This window comes from Dermacentor andersoni, chromosome 6 (assembly GCF_023375885.2).
Source record: "Dermacentor andersoni chromosome 6, qqDerAnde1_hic_scaffold, whole genome shotgun sequence".
NCBI lineage: Eukaryota > Metazoa > Arthropoda > Arachnida > Ixodida > Ixodidae > Dermacentor > Dermacentor andersoni.
Window position 1 is genome coordinate 67,722,149 of NC_092819.1, and position 22,027 is coordinate 67,744,175.

A 22,027-nucleotide genomic window follows, 5' to 3' on the forward strand; every position below is an offset into this window, starting at 1 on the left:
TCTCCGATGCTATTCACAGCGTGTTTACAGGAGGTATTCAGAGACCTGGATTGGGAAGAATTGGGGATAAGAGTTAATGGAGAATACCTTAGTAACTTGCGATTCGCTGATGATATTGCCTTGCTTAGTAACTCAGGGGACCAACTGCAATGCACGCTCACTGACCTGGACAGGCAAAGCAGAAGGGTGGGTCTAAAAATTAATCTGCAGAAAACTAAAGTAATGTTTAACAGTCTCGGAAGGGAACAGCAGTTTGCAATAGGTAGTGAGGCACTGGAAGTGGTAAGGGAATACATCTACTTAGGACAGGTAGTGACTGCGGATCCGGATCATGAGACTGAAATGATCAGAAGAATAAGAATGGGCTGGGGTGCGTTTGGCAGGCATTCTCAGATCATGAACAGCAGGTTGCCATTATCCCTCAAGAGCAAAGTATATAATAGCTGTGTCTTACCAGTACTCACCTACGGGGCAGAAACCTGGAGGCTTACGAAAAGGGTTCTACTTAAATTGAGGACGACGCAACGAGCTATGGAAAGAAGAATGATAGGTGTAACGTTAAGGGATAAGAAAAGAGCAGATTGGGTGAGGGAACAAACGCGAGTTAATGATATCTTAGTTGAAATCAAGAAAAAGAAATGGGCATGGGCAGGACACGTAATGAGGAGGGAAGATAACCGATGGTCATTAAGAGTTACGGAATGGATTCCAAGAGAAGGGAAGCGTAGCAGAGGGCGGCAGAAAGTTAGGTGGGCGGATGAGATTAAGAAGTTTGCAGGGACAACATGGCCACAATTCGTACATGACCGGGGTAGTTGGAGAAGTATGGGAGAGGCCTTCGCCCTGCAGTGGGCATAACCAGGCTGATGATATATATATATATATATATATATATATATATATATATATATATATATATATATATATATAATGGTTCTATATCGTGGTACTGATAAACCGCAAACACATTTCGTTGTTCCCAGTAAAAGTCAGACAGCTGGCGTACACTGCGACGTTCGTTCTTCAAAAGTGTTTTTGTGTATGTCGGCCATGCGCACGCGGTATCGTCTGCCGTGGAGGACACTGTACTAATGAAGATAATCAACTTCAAGAGTTAATGACCTAAAACTGAAGACTTAAACCAAACAGATAAGGAATGAGAGCAGTAGAGATAAAAAGTATAAAGCAATGGTGCTCACGAGAAAGACAATTCTAGGATGGTTTGGATAACCAAAACACTTTTAAAGCGCTTTACCGTTCTTGTATTTTTCTAAAAAAAACTTGAGAGCAAATTTCTACATTTACTAAAATGCTGGGTGTATGCGAATAAAACTTCGTGATAATTTAAGTTAGTGCCTAGCACACATTACTGCTACAAAGATGAGTAGCCAGCTGCCATAATAGCTGTTTTGCGCACAAATAAAACGTGTCTCTCAGTTGCCGTTTGAAGCAACAAAAAATATTTTGCTTTAATTTCACAGTATATCTACACAGGTCTAGTACCACATGTGACTCAAGTCAATGTCCTTATTCCTTGGAATGTTGAAAACTCTGTGGCTAGTGTGTTTATATAAAAAGTTACATTTTAGAAGAAAAAAGCAACAATAAATGTAAAGCTGAAAAAATGAATATCTAGGAATCTTATGCTTTAGATAGAAATCAATCACTGATGCTGTATAAGGTACAGAAAAAGCCTAATCGTGTCCATGACTTCTCTGGTTAACGGAAACTGGCACGGATCTTGTTGGAAAATTCCGTTAAGTTGTTCACAAAAACCAAAAAGAAGCATAATTCAAAAACGTCCGAATCGTAATCTGCGATGGATAATAATAAAAGACGGCAGGAGAATGCGGGGCGTATAACAGAATGAGAAGAACATGACATATTTAGGGCATTAAGACACTCTAAGAGTGAATTGCTTGTTAACACAAAATATGTACCCTAATTAAGGGCTTAGAATATAAGAAAAGGGTAAAAATAATTAGCTTGTTAGCGTATGCTAGCATTCCTGCTTTAAAGGGGATGCTCATGGAGTCTATCCACTGATGCATCCATCTATAGGTAAGCACTGGAGCTCTCTTTGCGAACTCTCATCTAGGTGGTTAGCTGCATAGGAAATGCGTTGTCAGGTGCTTGGGAAACGAATATGTTGTAGGAAATTTGGGTTTCATTAGCGCTAATTTTCACTCCGAAAAGCGAAGATCATAGCAGCATTTTTAAAGTGTATAACAAGCAAGAATGTATGTATGCACTTCAACTTAAATATCAGCCGCACGTGTTTATTCACTAATTTATACTGTACCGTCATATCTCTTAAAGTTGTGGTTATAAATTTCAGTTCCATCGTTCGTCGCAAGTATTTCTTTCGAGTGGTGTTGGTATCCTCGAACATTCGGCCCCATAGGCCCCTGAAAACAGCCCATTGCCTTTCTCTCTCTCTCTTTTTACGTGCAGAAAGAAGAGAAAGAAACGTCGCGAGAGACAGACTGACGCCAACCAACGCGATGTGCCCAGCAGCTGGGCCAGTCCTGCCGAGTCATTCCCGGCTTCCTCTGAAAAGGCCTTCAGCTCTTTGCTCGCCGGCCCCGAGAGCTGCGCGAGCCCCACCTTCACGGCGAGGGGTCCGGACTCGCACGAGCGGCCTTCGAGCGACAACACCAAGGGGACTCCGGGAGCAGTCGAGGCGCTCTCCTCGATCGCTTCGAGTCCGACGGTTTCAGTCTCTCGGCAATTGTCGACGCCCACCGCAACTGCACGCGAAGCCGACCGAGCTGTGACAATCCCTTTTTCTCTCAATGCGCCTTTGCCGAGCGCGCCGGAGGCTCCATGCGACGCCAGCCGGACACCTGCTGGCGCCACGACGTGCGACAACTCGGCGCCGCAGAACGCAGCCTGCGACTCGGCCCAGGTCAAGAACACCTACCAGGCGCTGATGCTAGCCTGTGCCCAGGTGTCGCTCAGCATTTTAACGATGCACTACGCGTCTATGGTAATACTGGCGGCTCCCGTCGACCACTGGTGCAAGGTGCCGCGCGAGTTGGGCAACGTCAGCGCCAAGGAGTGGAAGAGCACCGGGATACCTCTCGAAGCAGACGGCACTCCCAGCCAATGCTACGCCTACGCTGTCACTGCCGCTCCCGTGACGGGCACGGCACGCGGCTCGCGCGCTGAAGCCGTCGCCGAGAAGCATCGAACGAAGGTTCGCTGCAGCGAGTGGGACTACGGCGTCGAGCGTGGCGTAAGGACGCTCGTCAGCGAGTGGAACCTCGTCTGCGATGACGCCTGGATTTCCGCGGCAGCGTTCACCTACGACCACGTCGTCGTTCTCGCCCCCGTGCCGTTTTTGGGTCAGATGGCGGACAGATTCGGCCGGAGGCCGGTGATATTTGCGTCGGTGATCGTGGTGCTAGCCGCCGACATCACGACCGCGGTAACCAGTTCCTTGGTAGCCTTCTTTGCGGCCCGTATGTTCGCCGGTGCCTCGTGCAACGCGCTCGCGCTAGTCTTCTTGGTGATGTTGTTCGAGGTGTCCGGCAGTGAAATACGACAGGAGCTCGCCTGGGCCGCATTTCTGGCACCGATGCTGACGTCGCTGTTGCCGACGCTCGCCGCTGGCGCCATGCTCGACCGCCGCGTGCTGTCGTTCATGATGCTCGCCGTGGCTTCGCTGCTGATCCCTTCGTTCTACTTCGTCGAGGAGTCCGCGCAGTGGCGGCGCGCCGTGGGCAGTAAAGTTGAGCGCCACAGGTTCGTCACATCGCGCGTCACCAGCATTGAGCCGAGCGCATCGACGAGTCATCGCAGGCACAGACACGGTCGGGCAAAAAGGCGACGACCGCGGGCGTCCACAGCAGTCGACCTGCTGGCTCAGAAAGCGCTGCGGCCGCGAACGCTGACGCTTTCATTCCTGTTCCTCCTCCTGTTCGCCGGTCTGTACGTGACGTTCTCCGGCACTGCGTCTGGTCAACCATCGCGGTCCGAAACCGCCCTGGCCGGCCCGTACAGACTGCTGCTGGAACTCGTCGCTCGTTCGCTAAGCCTGCTCGTTTCCGACTGGCTTTTGCGGATGCCGACCCGCCGCGAGGCGCTGGTGCTAGCATTCTGCACGGTTCTGGTGGCCGGATGGGCGAAGCACGTCGCCAAGCGCATCGCCTCGCGTGACGACCCCGGCGACCCGCCGCTCGTAATCGTTGTGATGGGCGAGCTGCTGCTCGACGCCATTCTGGTCGCTCTCGTGTTGGTCTTCGCCTGCACCTTGGAGGCCTATCGCACGGAAGTGCGCGCCACTGGTCTGTGCGCGGTGTACTTCTCCGGAGGCATCGGAGCCACCCTTTCCCCCATGTTGGCCGGCATGGAGCCGCAGACCTTACTGCTGGTCGGCGGCACCGTTGCCGTGCTGGCCGCCATTTCTGCCACTCGCCACCTTCCACATGTGGCCGACTACGAACTCTTTCTAGCACAGATTCAGGCTCACGAATCTGAGCGCTGGAGCGTTTCTTCGGTGCGCTCCTCAGTGTCCAAAAATGATCAACCTAATGACCTGCATCATATATTGCCATAAGACAGAGCGCGCGGTTTGTCATTGAATTGGCAATTTAGTCGACCAGTTTTTTAGAGCGGATTGTTATGTAGACAATGAACGATGGACGCATTATATGCTTGCAGTTTTGCAAGCTGTTCAAAATCATGTTGAGCAGAGACGAAGTTGTAATGCATGCTAATGCATAATCTTCTGTGGTACGGCCTGCTACATATTCATGTAACGCGGTTCATTAGTGAGATATTTGTTCAATATATGTACAAGCTGTCAGGGTGTTAAGAAATGTGTATTTGCGTGCGTATCGTATGAACTTTTATTGGCCACATCAATTAATTGCAATCAAGAACATTGCGCAAATGAGGACCGGGATTTCTTCGGTGCGCTCCTCGGTGTCTGCACGCGTCAACCGATGTCCACGGGCAGTCCGTACATTATGACGGTGAAGAATCAAATTTCTTGTAGAGAAGTGCCATGCGTAGAATCGGCAGTCGAAACACGTACTGTGGTTCAATCAACGCTTGAAGCGACTTGCTGTTGGTCGAACAACCGCACCACATAAGCTCTGCCATTCCGCGGAACTGTTCGGGCGTGTTCGGATGAGTGATGTACGAGTCGCATCCTTTGAACATGAATCTTGTGTCAAGCCCTAGCTGAAGAGATAAAAGAACTTGAGGAAGAACACTTAGGCACACAGTAATTTGAATGTATACCCATACATAGTAATAGCTATAGAAATGCAGCACCAACTCCTTCCACTCAGCCGCACCATACCTGCCTGCGTTCCAAAATGTAGACGATATTGAAAAGTTTGCTTCTGTCGTGACGTCGCGCAAGTGATCTGATGTGATTGGGTGGCGCGCATTGTTTATTCAGGAGATTCGTCGCAATGTATATGTTGTAAAAAAAAATGACCAAAGGGGCGTAAAATATACGCATGCAGCCATCTGTGATACAAGTACTGCAGCAATGAATTTGCGCATTTGTTGACCGTTATCCAACGGACATTGTCACCGGGACACTACAGGACTGAGTTAGGCCTCCCTGAGCCTCTTGCGCCTCATATCTTGAGAGAGAGAGATATTAAACGTATTTATTGGACAGCGACCTGCAAATGTGAGTACCTGCAAACGAATTCTTAGGTTGTCACAAATAAAATGACGCGGCTTTTTCATGTGGTTAGTTCTAAATGGGAAGATTTCTTGAGCAGGTTGTTTCTAACTTGGAAAAGCTCTTCTTCCGCGGTTCCTGGCCTACAGGCTCGCGAGCACGCGTGCTAAAATAGGGAAGGTCGTTCTTTTTATTTCTTTGCTAGGGAAATCCTAACCACTGCCGTAGAAGTCTGCATTAGTGCACATGCCCCACAAGCTAAGCACTATCCAATGTTGTGGAGGTTGGCTGTGCTTTTTGCAGGAACGCGTCTGACACTCAAGCTATTTTACGCATTCCTGAGGTGCACACACTTAATGTGCGCGAGGTCGGAGGTTGCGTGCGGTGAAGCGGAAACACCTGACCAGAATAGTGTGTTCAGCGGTCTCAGACTGAGCAGGAGACGAAGATGTGATAAGTACAACCCCACGAAAAATCGACTGTCTTTAAAATAGTCCTGATGCGATCTTGACCCCAGGTGCATGGAGGACGAGCTCTGCAGAAAAGGAATGGCTTAGAATAAATGACCGGGGTAGCTGCGTACTGCCTTTGTAAAAATAAAACAAAATGGCACGCACTTGTTTTGAAATTTACATTAAGTGATGTTTCCGTGATTCGTTTCAGTTAATTATTATGCAAAGAGATGCATGATGCGTGCAGTTATATTTTATTTACAGCTGGTGTAATTATTTCTACATTTTGGTGAAACGCAAGCATGTGTTCACATGGCCCTTTGGTACGCGACATGGATGCAACGACTACTCGAGGCTAGCGCAACGTTTTTGGCAGTGTCAAGCGTATTATCTTAAAATCTTATTACGCAGATAATGTTCTAAAATATATCTAAAGAGGCATACTCGGTGACAAACTCAATAGCAAAGGTTCGTGTGGCGTCGAGTGATGCTGCTCCCCCCTAACACGCTATGCGGAGCAGCATCATTCGATGACACACGAACCACAGGCAACACACTTTTATCTAGCAATGTTAAAATAGCTCGTCAGTTCGCGCTGAACTTTCTTCTTTTCAATGTCCGTAAAAATACGTTCTTCTGGAAGTAAATAAAAAAGAATACGGCAGAACTCATCTCACGATGCGTGTCGATGGTAATGTGAATAGCAATCGGGCAATATAGCGACAGACCGTATCCCTGAGTCACGTTTATTTAACACGTGCAGTGGTGATTCTGACTCTTTCGTTGCTTCGACTACATGCCACATGCTCCGATATCGCCCAGCTTTGCTATGGCACTCGCATGTCAGGGTCACCCATAGGTACGGAGGCATGGTAACTACAGTATGACGTCGACGCAGTGACGTTGCAATGACGAAGAAGGAATGATAGCGATCGAACAACAAATACGTATAACGGCGACGGCATAACGAGAATGAGATAGCAACTGTATGATGACGGTGTTGTGACGACGACGATAAGATGACAGCCGGAAGAAGACGCAGTATTTCCTAGGTATACTTTGTGGCGCAAAATACATTTCTTGAAAAGGGACAGAAAAGAGGGAGACAGTGAAGCGCCAAACTACCAACTGTTTAATGACAGCCTGAACAAACGTATAGAAGAAAATACAACTTCCGCTCATGCGCAGGGAGCCAAGGTGTGACAGAACAACATTTTCAAAGACAATGAACTCTGTCTAATGCAGTCCGATAAGGAAGGTGCTTTTGTAGCTCTTCCTAGGCAAGCCTTTCACGAAAAAGCATTAGAGGCAATCAAAAAGAATTTTAAGCCTGTAAAAGTCAGCTTATCAAAAGTTAAGAAAACCATGACTTCGTTCTGTGAAGAAATTGGCTGTGAAAGATTAGGTAAACAGATCAGAAAGAGTAAAAAAGATTCTCTTCGAGCTTTCTTCAGTGCCAAGACCCATAAGGTTGATGTCCCGTTTCGAACGATTATTAGTGAACGGGACACGTGGCAATATCAAGTCAGCAGTTTTTTGTTAAAATCCCTGCAGCTTCTTCAACTCAATGACCCTTTCTTGACTAGAAACTCGGATGAAGTTTTTGAATATTTCCGTGACAGCCAAGAAATAGACTATGTGTTCTCCGTTAATGTAAATGACCTTTTTTACTCGGTTCCGCATACTGAACTTCTAAAAGCCGTTAAACAGTGCATTGAGGAAAGTGGTGAAGCTAATTTTGTGTCTAAAATGGAGATGTCGGCTTCGAATTTTGTTTCCCTCTTGGAAGCTTATCTCAACCGCACCTTTGTAACTTTTGAACATGGCATATTTTTGCAGAAAGAGGGCATCTGCATTGGTTCACGTGTAGCACCCATTTTATGTGACATCTTTTTATCCTACTTTGACCACGCACGACAATGTGCTTTCACTTCATCTCATCCTAATGTTCTTAAAGTTTTTAGATACGTTGACGATTTTTAGTTGTTATTGACAATAGATGCACCTTGCCATGCCATGAAATGGTTGAGCAGCTTTTAGATGTTTTTAGAGCAAACGCAAAAGGACTTACTTTTACTAACGAGCTTCCGAAGGACAGTTCGTTGCAGTTTTTAGACCTTAACCTAACACTTAAGAGTGATCACGTTTGCTGTGCGTTCCTTCCTCGAGGTAAAAAAGAATTGCTACAATATGACTCAGCGCACTCTAAGACTGTGAAGCGTGGAATCGCCTTACTTTGCCTGGAATCGGCTCTGCGCAAGTCATGTGTGCATGTATGCAGGCGAGTTTTTTTTTTTTATCAACTTGAGAGACTTCAAAAAGCAGGCTACCCTCAGTCTGTCTTAAATGCCGTGGTCGAGTCCCTCCTACAGAAGCTGAAAACTACCGCTGCGAGTGGGAAAGCGCACTCGAAGGAAAGGGAGCGAGTAAAACCAGAAGTAGTACCTTATGTGCACCGTGTGAGCCATACCTCAAGAAGGTAGCTACCAGATATGGCATTCCGGTTGTCTTTTCGGCTCGCAACAAGTTAGCTCAATTGTGCCCCCGGATCACACGCGAGGGGCCGCGGGGCTGCCAGAAGCAGCACGCCAAACATTTCAGGGACTGCGTTGAAGGGGTGGTCTACGAGATACCCCTAGATTGCCGCAAGTCATACGTCGGACAAACGGGACGTTGTATTAGTGACAGACTGAGGGAGCACGCTAATAGCATCGGCAAGTGTGACAACGCGCATCTTCCTGCGCACTGTAAAGCCTGTCGTTGTAGGCCATGCTTTGAACAAGTATTGATTCTTGGCAAAAGTAGGGACCAAATTGCAAGGGAATTGTTGGAAGCGTGTTATATTAGAAAGAAAGGGTCTGATTGTGTCAGCGATACATCTATCTTATTATATTCCGCAGAAATGTGCTTCATCCAAAGTATGTTATCATGACCATGTTGTTCTGTCACACCTTGGCTCCCTGCGCATGAGCGGAAGTTGTATTTTCTTCTATACGTTTGTTCAGGCTGTCATTAAACAGTTGGTAGTATGGCGCTTCACTGTCTCCCTTTTTTCTGTCCCTTTTCAAGAAATGTATTTTGCGCCACAAAGTATACCTAGGAAATCTAAGCACCAACTAGCCCAAGAAGAAGTCCTTTTGGAAGACGCAGTAATGACGACGATGGCAGGACCAAGACGACATGACGATGAAGGTATGACAATGGATGCATGATATATTGTCACGTGGTGGTGACGTTGAAGAACACAGTAGCAATACTGTGAAAGACAAAACTAACTTTTATTGGGCGAACCTGTGCCCACAAAAAGAGGCTACACTTATAGCACAACGATAGCGGCGAACACGGTCGGCGATCGTCGAAAATCTGATCTGCGGGTCAAGCGCGTCGGCTTTTATAGATCAGTCGTCGAATGTTCCAGATTAACCGATGGGACCCGCGTGTCTTCCACAAAGTTCTTGTGAAGCGGCCAGGACTCAAAACATGACGACACCGGCCCACCGCCAATCTCTCTGAGATATAGAGAAATAAAGTTTTTCCATTCCATTCCACAAAGTTCTACACTATTCGCGTCGCGCATGCATGCAATCAGATTACACAAGTTGCGGTGAAAGACAGTGGACGGAACCATCGATAACATTCCAGAAATTTCTTTTACATGCAGGCGCGTCCTGCGCTGCGCGATAACATTTGTTAGGCGGCCAAACGTGGTTGCCCGATAAAGATAAGTACACGTGTCAATATCGTCTGTGTGACGACTACGCATAATCCCGATTGAATGATGATGGCACGATTATATATGATAGAATTCTGACATGAATCTAGCTGCAGTAATGGATGTTGATGCTGGAAATGCCGAGGGAACTGGGTCACTGAGGCCCTCTGTCGCCAGGCTATATGGCATTTTATTCATAAATAATCCCTTATATCCGGGTACCCATACCATTCTTGGATGGATGGATGCAAAACTTTAATGAGGTCCTGAGGTACGCGACTCAGCGCACTGTGGGCCGCTCCCACGTTGGGACAGTCAGGCCTTGCCCGACCGCCGCATCGTGGGCCCTCTGGACAGCCCATAGTTGCGCCCCGGCATCGGGGCTCTTGATAGCGGAGAGCCACTTGTCCTCATTGATTTGTTCTGTGCCTCGTAACGAGGGGCAACGCCAGAGCATATGGTCTAGCTAGCGATGTCATTGCAGTGCCTGCAAGAACTAGTGGCATAGGTGTCGGGATAAATGTTGTGGAATAAAGCCGGGTTGGGATATGAGCCTGTTTGCAATAATCTGAGGGTCAATGCCTGCGCTCTATTTAACTTCTTGTGTGGAAGGGGAAAGTCTTTCCTGCCGAGATAAAAGTGCTGCGCAATTTCGTTGTATGTGGTCGGTTGATCTCTGTTCTCCACTACTGCAGGCCGGCGTTGGAGTTCTGCATGGTCGCGGAAAGCGAGACCTCGCGCCTTGGAGTGGGCCAGCTCGTTGAGGTTTGTGGGGCCTACCATGATGGATCCCATGTGAGCGGGGAACCACGTGAGAGTGTGGGTGGCGATGCTTTTGCCGTCGAGGATGCGACAGGCTTCCTTACACACGGCACCAACGCTGAAGGTGCGGATGGCTGCCCTAGAGTCGCTAAAGATATTGACATGTCCGTCGTCCAGGAGGGCCAAGGCAATGGCCACTTGCTCGGCCGCACGCGACAACGTGCTTCGTACCGAAGCGGCGTTAATGGTCGAACCCCTGTGGTTGATTGACACTACCGTTAAATTGTTGCTGTCGCCATACTGGGCCGCGTCAACGAAGCAGCTGCCGCGAGGGAGTTCTGTTGCGCGGCGTAGGAGCGCCACCGCTCTGGCCTTCCTTCTTTCTACGTTGCGCTGGCTGCGTTGGTCGCGTTGGTTGCGCAATAGAACGTTTCTACGTTCTATTGCATTACCATTCTTACTGATTTTAATTAAGAACGCACTAGAAAATGGAATGTATGCAAGGTGTGAGAATCAATATTGGCAATGAGTGCTGAACATATCGATAATGAATCTGTTATTATGACAACTTATGAGGTTTCTGAACTTAGGTTTGGCAGGGCTAATATTACTGCAAGGAATTCAGCCAGAAACACTGGTATGGAATCAGTGGTATAACGGTTATAAACAGGGATAAGGCGCCTCAGAAAGGCTGGCCACCTTTTCAATAGGAGTACCTATCTTCGCCAAAGGCGGCCTCGTCATCCTCGGCAAGTTAGCTTTAAAGGGTTAGTACAGTGACGTCACGTGTGGTTGTTGTCGGTGGCGGATGGTTGTAAAGGGAGAGACATCAAAGAGAATGAGCGCTGTCGCCTGACGTTTGCGAGCGTGGTTTCTAAGACGAGGGAGCAAGAGCGGGAGAGTGGGAAGGTGGGGGAAAAGAAAAGAAAGAAAAGGAGAGAAAAAAAAGAGGGACACCAAGAGGGAAGAAAGAACAAGAAAAGAAAAAGCATGTGAGTGTGTTGGGGAAGCGAGAGGGAACATTCAGGGGTGTCGTTGGCGGCATGCTTTTGTGGCTTTAGAAGAGCCGCTCAGGCGGTCAACGCGCGAGTAAAAAAAAAGACCCAAAAAGACATCAGTTGAAATAATGACTTTAGTAGCGTAGCAGCAATGCGTCGAGTAATTTTGAAGGAGTTAAGACGGCGACAAGATAGGTCCTCCTATCGAAATGTTGGCCAGCCTTTCTGAGGCACCTGTTTATAACCTTTATACCACAGTGTGCTATTCCATCTGTCAGTCCCTTTCTTGAGTATGGAATCAGGTATTCTAAGGGACAAAGGGCAATGAGGAGCAGGGGAGAAAATTCCAGTACCCCACTTTTCTTCACATAATGATTCATCTCTCCCAATCATAGTATCTGTCGCCAGACCCACTAAGTCAACCTGCAATAAACCGCTTAAAATACTGCAGGAGAGCTCTTTAGCATTGGTGTGGACAGGTATCAACAAATACTACCTCTAGAAATTCTCACACACCGCCAATAGGTGGTATCTCACTGGTGCGTACATTCAAAGGTTCAACCAGGTTCTGTACGAAGACAACCTGAGGTGTATGAAATTTGTACCAACGAACTTCAAAAAAAAATAATAATAACGCCGGCTGGGAAATAAAAATTATCTCTAATTTTTTATCGGTGCTTCCTACATTTTTAGGAATGTGAATATTTAACAAACGAAACCTGCACAGTAGAGATGGCGTTCGTATTTCCTGGTGCGGCAGGTTATTAGCAACACATTTTGGTAGCCCACAGCATAACGTCAGAGCCTGCCGTTCCAATAGGACAAGAGGCAGTAATTTATAAGCTGGTGCACCAGAATATAGCACACATCCAAATTCTGAAATTGGGCGGGCAGAGATTTGCCTGGTATTGTTGCCTGGTATTGTTGCAATTATTTGCTCCGGTGTGTTTTTGTCCTTAAATAACCAGCTCGAGCCTCAAACAGCAAGGCATTGCCCTTTCTGTTATCGTACAGATCTTCTCTTGTAATTTCTTTCTTCTCGTTCTCGTAAATCTCCATGGTGATTTTTGTTTCCATTCTTTGCACCCAATCCACTTTCTTTGTTTCTGTCACTTTCCTTTTGACGACTACTGGTTGTCTATTAAAGCTTTCAATTAGCCTGTACTTGATTGCCAACTTTCTTAAGCTCTTCCTTCATTCTGTGTCCGGGCTTTTCAGGTACTTTAGCACAGCGCCTCTACTGTCCCGTGACACTATATGGTACAATCCCATGAAGTAAAAGTGCCGACCTGGCACTGTCTTACAACAGAAATGAGGTGCCCACGACCTATGGACACTAAATATAAACACTATAGCAGCCTATAATGACAACGGCTGTGTTTCAATACTCGCCGTAGACGGAGAAGTAGACGGCTAAGTGTATAGCGGCCCATCCTAAGTCTCGTTACGATTCTGACAAAGACGTCAACGAAAGCTTTGCGAAGATAGCATCGAAGTCAAAAACGACGCAGGCTACGTTGCAGTCCGAGCAAGATGGCGGCTGAGAAGGAAACTTGTAAACTCGACTGTAAGGTCGGCCGCGCGCACACGAAAATGTAGCCACGCTTTCCTATGTGTGTGCAAACCAATGAAAAAAACAACATGGTTTTTCATAGGTTTGCGCAGACAAGTAGGCAAAATGCATAAATAATATGTGCTTTTCTTAGCTTTTTCTTCTCCACGCGAGGTGGTGCCACGTCGCAGAGGCGCCTTCCCATCGTTTTCCAGACGGTTCCTTGCACGTTCCATTACTTGGGCTCCAAGCTGTCACAGCTGTCTTAGCTGTCCGCGTAGACAGTCTCCTATGCTGACTAGAATTTGAACACACCGCAAATATTAGTTTTAAACTATTTTCGGTGATTTGGCGATAATAGGTTGATTATTAGAAGAGAAAATGAAGGTCAAAGTTCAAATTGATTCTTTTTCAAATTTCGCGTCTCAACACTAGCACCGTTACATCAGTGTGATGTCACCGATTTCAAAGTATTTCTTTTTTTCGTATTTGGGCCTCGTTGCCTCTGTAAAAGTTGGTGAAACTTGCAAAATTTAATCTTTACCTTGTTCAAATTAAAATGGCGTCGCGGGCTGAGATACTGGCAGTGGGATCCGGAAGGCAGCACGGTGTGGCTGAACGTAAGATCTCTACTTAGCAGCGCGCATAGGTCTGCGAGAAAGCGGTGACATCGTGGAATGACGAATCGTAAGCGTAGCTAGGTCACGAATGCCGAGATCACGTCCCCGTAACGATAGTCGGAAGAGGCATGGCAGGCAAGGCATCATCGACGCCATGCCTGTCAGCGTTCGGTTTAATCGTTCGGCGGAAGGCTGTCGTGAGTGTTTGCCGTGTCGCACACGATCGAACAATGTTGGGCATCGCTTTATAGAATTAACTGTGAACTTGACAATGTGAACAATTAGCCATATATTTTCTCTCTATCGGTAGAAGTTGTTCATGCCGCTATAAAGGAAGGTTAGTTCGAAAAGTTCCTCTTTAATGCGCTTTTCCCTCTGTTATCAGCATTCGCAGATATTAGGCGAAAATATTAAGTATTAAAAAGTGGAGCATGTCCGTACCAATACTATAAGAAGCGTTTAAGAAGTGAACAGTTAAGGACAACTTAAAGGAAACCTCAAATGTGGGCGACAGAAGCCTTACAATGATAAATTGGCGCTCGGGGTGTCGCTAGCTTGTAGTGTTTGTTGGGAGCGGGATTTCGATTTAGGGCCTGAATTTTTTTATGTAATGTTCAAAAATTGGTAAGTTCGAAAAAAGATAGAAGCACGATGTTTACAAATTCGTAGCCCTGCACCTAAAACAGACATCGCAGTTCTGTAACCTGCATTCATAAGCGCATCCAAAGGGGACAAGTTTGTTATGTCAATTTACATTTTACGTGAATTTGTTAAACCGTTTGCAAGGATTTTGCTAAGTTCTACTCACAAATTAGTGGTCTACTTGAGAGCCACGTATAACATATCAAATTTGTCCGCTTTAGATGCGCACTATTGGGCGCAATTTACATAATTGTGATATCGTTTTTCATTGATGGGTTAAAAACTTGTAAGTTGCATAGTTTCGTATTCTGAAGATTTGCGATTTTTGTAGATCTCTATTAAAAATTTAAAACCTAATTTAATATTCGCAACCAACAGTCAATGTATTTTAACTTTTTCTTTCAAATTCAACAAACATCATCAAATTCGGTGCAGCGGTTACCGAGAAGAACGATTTCTTCTTTTCCCGTGTATTTAGATAGGAGGCCCCGAGTGAAAGCTCCCTCTTAATCTTTTTACGCTTCCTTAGAACTTCTATATGTACCGTGTACCTGTCCTATCAATCTCCTGCCTGATTGTTTTTCCACCAATACTATAAACGACTCCTGCGTTTCTCGACTGCCTGACCAGTTCACGCTTTCATCCGCTTTAAATTTCAGCGCTCCAAAATGCCCGACGATGTTGAGTTATTGACATCGCCTTCGAAACGGGGCGGTGATAAATAGTCACCAAACCTGCTTGAGCTAATCAAGTTATCTATAAATATTTATCAGTCCAGCATTTTCTCTGTAATTTTGATCACTTCTATCTTACTTAAACCTATATATCTAGCTTTTATAATTATCTATGTTTGTATAGGATCTGGTCCTAAAAATTTTTCCCTGCTTCATTTCCACCAATATTTTAAATGTTTCTTGCTTATCTCGACGGCATGACCGGGTAAGGCTTCCATCCACTTTAAAGCCCAATGTTTGGGCAGAAGAGCTCTAACTTGTGCAGGAGAACGCATCCCGAATTCCCATCAAAGTTTTAGACAACGCATAGGCACCTACTTACACGCGATGCATTGACTTGTTCAGATTAGCAAAGAATAATGGCCTGAATATTATTGTGTTGTATGCCTAAATGTTCGCATATTGACCTGTAAGCCGCAAATCACAGCACATACTTCCCCATTTGATAGTAATTTTTATAAATGCTCAAGTGCATTAATAATCTCATTCGGTGTGGCCAAGAGCTTCTCTGTGTGTGATTAGTTCACCTTTTATGTACACCTTCTCTATGCATGCAAGAAAATGCTTTACTGTTTCTTCCAGATATTGTCATACGCTGCAATCTTGCCCACGATCCTAGCATTCCTGCACAAAAATGATTTAGGTAGTACACTTATGTCACGCCTATTTCTATGAATATGCACACTCGGTCGTTCATAGAGCATGCAACTTTTTGACCATTTGTATAAGATCCAGTACAGTTGAAGTGCTAAATTGACAGGGTCATTTCAAGCGGGGTAATTCTGGACGCTTCAAGCATGGCAAATGTGGACGCCCGTATATCTGGACAAGCTTTATGGGGCACTATATTGATGGCATCTACTACGCCGCTTTCGCTTTGTTGCAAACTACATCCGTATCACAAGCAGTTATTTGTGACATTATAAATTGTACAAACATTTATGTAGAGCTTGACAGTATTATACCTGCGTATCTCCAATACAATCAACGCCACATCACGAAACTATATTCTATTGCGTATTAGGCGGTGCACCCGTATAGCACGTGGTCAATCTTTGTCACGCCGCGTAGCTTTCACAGCAGTACAAATTGACTTTAGAGCGAAGCACTTAGGCACCCATTCCTAATTCCTACTGCGAGCGTCGGCGTTCCTCCTGACAGAGCGAGCGAGCACAGCGAAGTATGAAAGACCTAGAGTAACTCTACTCAGGAGGGGCTGACGAACGGTGGGCGTGCAGTTCTTCACGGACGATGGAGCGAATCAAGGCACGTAGCTCACTCGGCTAGCAGTCATCGATCTATGAAAGATGCAATAAATGCCCTTGCGACTGCTTGCCCTACTGTGTTGTCCTTGCTTTGTCCCAAGAGTACGGTTGAGAACTCCACGTATGTAAATACCATCTTCTGTACTCCCAACATCCTCGTAACAATATTATACCTGCCAGTTTATACAGTTTTGTTGTAAAATTCCCGATATTGAGAGCTTCTTTACAATGTTTTGTAATTACAGTTATTGTATATTTGATTTCACAGTTTAAACCATAATTAATTTCCTATGTATGCCATGTGTCCGACACTACTTGTGCCGAAGCTTAAAAGAAGTGCCACATAGCTGGACAGAACCAAGGTAATGTTGTTTGATGTTGCCTTGGAGCAAGTCAAATTTTTTTGTATTTCGCCTAATTACTGAATTTATTAATTACTCAACTTCATGAAATATTCACAGCAAATGTGTCGATGAGGAAATTGTAGACCGTCCTGAAAAATTTGCAATCTTGCTTTCTGCGGCAAATACGTGCTACATAATAAAAGTTTTTTTCCAAGTGTGAAAGAAAGCCTGTGAAACACGAAAGTGCGGTACGATAGGTCGTGCGGCATTTTCCACTGGCTTCTTTCGTTGGGGCAGGTCATGCTAGCTAGCAGTGACTGAAGGCCACACATGCTTGATCACTTCATCAAATGAAGTCTTAATTTAGGCAGGCAGGCAGGCAGCCGCCATCCCTATCTTGGAGTGAACCCATTTGAGGGGGGAATGCTTGCTTGCAATGCAATATTGCATCGCGCTTCAAAGACATGTTTTAGACGCTGCTAAACCCGGCCGTCAAAATGCGGCGACCCAGCAACACTGTGGCATCGCACGGCTCGCGCAGCGAAGCGTGCGTCTATTTGTCGTACAAAAATCCCTCACGTGACCTGATCCTAGGTGCCTAGGGACAGCATTGTTTAGGGATTTTTGAGAAGGCGCGATGCTGGCGCCGAGCGACGCCGTGGCGTTTTCGTCCTCGGCGTGATGGTTCTCTGGGCCGCGCGTTGTTCAACATTGCTCATGTAATCGTGCGTGCGTTGCTTGTGTGTTGGTTGTAGGTACTGTGTTACTTGGTGGAAAGCCGTAAGTAGTGGCGGTGCGGCAATGCGGCTTTGGCCTCGATGAGCTCTGGCACTACAGAATCTGCGTTGTGTGACCCGTGCTTTCTTGAGAACCCGGCGGTGGTGACGATTGAAATATCGAAGTGGCCTAGCGCCTCGGCGGCGAAGTTCTGCGAACCGCGATGTGGCGTCGCCGTGTCCGACTTTGCTTAACGGACATCGAGGGATGTGCTGCTCGCTGCAAGTCATGTAAATGCAACTGCGTCGACCGCCCACTGTTCAGCGCTGAATGTGTGTTTGGTGTGCTGTGCTTGAAACGAGTGGTGCAGCCGTGCAGCGGGGGTGGCGGAGGAGCAGAGTGGCTCCGTTTGCGCGTTCACAGACATGTGCTCCCGTCTTGGTCTCATTAGTGGCTGTCGCGGGATTGTGGTGTGCTAGCTCCTTGCCTAGTATGAAGTTTACGACACTAACACACAGCATGTTCACGTTTTTCCGCGCTATATGTCATTTGCATGACGACCGAGTTGAAAACGAGACATATAATGTTCTTTGCGTTTGTGTGTTGTAAATTACTTTCTATTGTGGAAGTTCTGGGAGTCTTATTACGCAAGGAGTGCGAACGTAAACATAAACACATATGTGTGTAAAATTTTGAATTACCCATAATACCCTTTACGACTGATAAGTGGGCTACACGGCCTGTGTGAATCAGCTACCGTATGTTGCGACGCTCTTTCGTGTGGTAGAATAATGCATGGTGCGCGTTTATTTCTGTACTGTTGTAAACACCATTTGTTTATTCACTCGATACAAATGTACGGCTTCTTCGCCGCAGTACAGCTTAGTTACGCGGTGAAGCATACTAGAAGTAGGAGGGGGCCGCTATCAGCCAGCATAGTATGTCCACTTAGGTGACCCGAGAGGCGGCGGGTGCGCGAGTGTATAATTTAAGAACTCTTATTATGTCCAGTGACAGTGGAGATCATTAACTGTAGCACCAAAGTAGTGCACCACTACCAGAACAAAGGCATGTAGTATGCCCATCTCAATTCTTGTGCTTATGCCAGTCTTATTTTTTACAGCAATAGCTGCTATGGGCTAACTCCCCTGGTTGTTCTGATGTCTACTGGTGTTGTCGCTGGAATTCCCGAATTTCTTGCTAGAATATTTCAAATAAAGTTCTCATTGTGCTGCGAGGATTCAAACATACGATCAAAAGAGTGGCAGCCCACAATTCTACATTTCAGCCACTCTGCTGAAGGTACAGTCGTGGTGAATACTGATCCCGGAGAGTGTGATCTAGCCAACAGGTGCCTAGATTGGCTAACACCTGCTCAATGTCTGCATACTGTATATAGTGCTGGCATCCACACCTTCAAGTTCTTACACATCACCTTCCCACTTGTGAAGGTAGTCCTATGTTAAGTTTTCTTCTTGCATGTGATGACAATGATTGGGTGCATCTGCTTCATTAATCTTCGTCTAGTGCTTGGCTTCTCAGATTTACTGGATGGAGCTGTTGTCTTGTTTTCCTCAAGCAAAGCGCGAGACATAGCAATGCATAGCCCAAATATAGATTTGAGAAAACCAAAACGAATTCAGCAGTAAGAAGCTAAAGGGTTGTTTTGGTGTAGATCTGTGGCTAAGTCCGGATATGAAAGAGGAGGAAGAAAAGCAGAGTCTTTCCACTTCAACACTGAGGCACAACTCCCACAAATAAATAGGACTCTTACTTATTTTACTTTTTTAAGGAGATTACCGACTTGCATTGGCAAGTGTTCACTTCAGCAAACACTGCATGAAGTAAGCTTCCTGTGCATATTTCACCAGCTACTGCATCATTGTTTCACATTATGAGTGAAACTGCAATTTTTTTTTATGCCACAACTTGCCCAATTTTGTGTTTTGCAGTGGGATGTTAGCAGTGCTAATAAGGCACCTCAATACTCCATGAATAGTAATACAGAGAAAAAAAAAAGTAACAAAGCAGTGGCTTTTTGTGCGTAGACTATGCATACACCTGGTGCTCTTATGGTCATTTTTTCCCTATCCGCTCAGCCATTCTAAACAAGAAAAGTTTATACACAGACCACAACTAAACCACAGGTATCGTTGGTAAGCAAAGTATATTTATTCGGTGACATTTTCTGCAGCCCTGCTATTGAGCTTTCCTTCCTTCCTTTTCAGCTGTGCAGGTTCATTAAGTGATGATACAGTTTGACAATTTTAATCATTGAAAGACTTAGCAAAACCTTTTTCAGGTTGTTTCTTTTTTTGTTTTCAGACTGCACATTGCATTTTAAGGCGTGTTTTCTGTGTTTGTTACTTTTTCTTAGTGGGTAGGGCAAGTCAACATTTTTTACACCATTTCAAGTATGTGATGCCATAGACTGTTCTTAGATGAAGTCTTGCCCTTTCATTCTGTACAATATGATGTCGTTTTTTTTGTGTGTCCAAGGCCGTTTTACAGCGTGATTGTAGCATTCTGCTAAGTTTTGCCTCTGTCACCCAAGCTTGAAAGATTGCTACCCACTGGTGGTGGCATGACACATGTCGTGTTTCTTTTTCAATAAAAGGAAGTCTGTCACTTATCCTGTGCACTGGTTGCCTTTTGTCTCTTTGAATTGCAATTTGTTGCCTATATTTGCTCTTTTGTTGCATTTCAGATTAGGAATGGCCATCATAATTGACATTTAATATATTGATATTTTTTTATATATTGATTGATTGATATATTGATTTAATATTTGATATTGCACACAATGTGGATGATATGTAATTGCAATATATGGCCGCCATAAATATAATAGAAGTTAATATTTCAAAAATAGTGCCTTTGCATGGTGGTGCAGCCATGAATTGTGGCTATAAGGTACCAGCGCTGCAGATAGCACTGCTTGTGCAGAATATAGTGCAGCTCTACTACTTTCAAACATCATTGTTTTTATCTGCATTTGTATAGCTCCAGTTTCTGTGAACAACACACATCTGGTGGAAGGGTGGCTTGCACCTGCAGTTGGGTCCAATGAATAGCCAAATTTCTGCCCGTTTTCATGTTATTAGCATATTAGTAAAGGCAGTCATTTTTATAGTAGCCTGTTTGCCCAGTGTAGAAGCCGCTGCAGTGTGTCAGGATCTCGTACACATCTTCAGCTTTGCAGGGGACACAGCATTTGGCACATAGTTTGTCACAGGCCATGTATTCGGGGCAAGTTGAGTTCACTCACTAGCAAAGGGAGAACCAAGCTTGTCGGATATGAAGTAAACCGCCTGTATACTTAGTGGCCTTCATTTCGTGTAACATATGTGGTTATAGCGAACCTTGTTTTAAGCACTTCTTGTCCAGCAGCGGTCGTTTGCTTTTGAAACACTCAGGATAGCTTTCAGCAAGCTGGACAGGAATAACATTGAAAAACCAGCAGATGTTAATTGTCGCACTTATCATGCGAAGCTTCATGCAGTATGATGAGGGCGTAAATAAATGAGGGTGTTCCTCAAGGCCTTGTAGCACATGTTACGAGTTTGGAGCAACATGATGTATAGCACTTTTTTGATCGCATGCTATGGGTTTAACAGGTGTGGCCATGGTTGAAGTGCAGTGCAAGGTCAAGAAAACAGATATCTATGAGCAGCACCCTGGTAAGGAGACTCTGGGAAAACTAGTGGGAAGCCTGTTGAACATCTGGTTGACCCACTTGCTGGCTCCACTAGGCAAAGTATGATAAAGAGAAGGAAGTCATCAACACATCAGAAGGTTTTTAAATATAAACACTGTGCTAAGGTCATAATATGCCAACAAGTCTTAGTGCGCAGGCTATGCACGACCAACTACATATGCCTTCTGTTCGGACATTGCTCATTGTAACTAACAAGGATGGAGTGGACAAAAAAAAAACAGCAGCTCCATTAATTTAGTTTCACTGGTATCGACAGTGTTTTGTAAGCGTACATTGCCATACTCCCCAATGCCTTCTTGGGTGACATCAGCAAAGACCAGCTTGAGGCAAGGGGTAATAGACGTCCTTACAAGCTAAAAATGCATGAATGCATGGAGAGCACATTGTGTCCAAAAAGTAGGCACTTCACAGGGGCACTGGAGAAGGAACAGGTTATTAACAGTGGGCAAAGACAAGCTACTAAACACCCAACACTGTTGCCATGTAACGACCTCTGAAACAATCCCTCTTAAAGAGGAAATAATCCTTGTGTATCCATAAAGAGGGCAGATGGGCAAAGCCCCTTCAGTAGTGCTGCCAGCATCAAAAGCCTATTTTGCACATCCTGAATGCTTCCTTCTTAAGACTTTGCTGGGTGCAAGCATTCTACTGTCCAAAAGCTGTCATTGAGAGCAGTGTTGGTTTGGTGGCAATAAAGTTCAGAAGCAATTGCAACAAACCTCCCTTCCTAGTTGGCCTGGATGCTCACGGTGCTTATGAAGCAGCACCATGAGGCAAGCAAGGTGAATGGATGCCTCCAAGCCCTTGTTCGTTTATCACACTGTTCTGTTGGTAACAACCATGAGACTTGAAACCAACAAGCTC

The 22,027-nt window shown here is 45.6% G+C and overlaps 1 protein-coding gene across 1 annotated transcript; it reads left to right on the forward strand.

The window, feature by feature from the left end:
- Positions 1–2,271: 2,271 nt before the first annotated feature.
- Positions 2,272–4,905, forward strand: LOC140218750 (solute carrier family 22 member 7-like). Its single transcript, XM_072288521.1, has one exon. The coding sequence runs from the start codon at positions 2,933–2,935 to the stop codon at positions 4,559–4,561; it is 1,629 nt and encodes a 542-aa protein (XP_072144622.1). The 5' UTR covers positions 2,272–2,932; the 3' UTR covers positions 4,562–4,905.
- Positions 4,906–22,027: the final 17,122 nt, after the last annotated feature.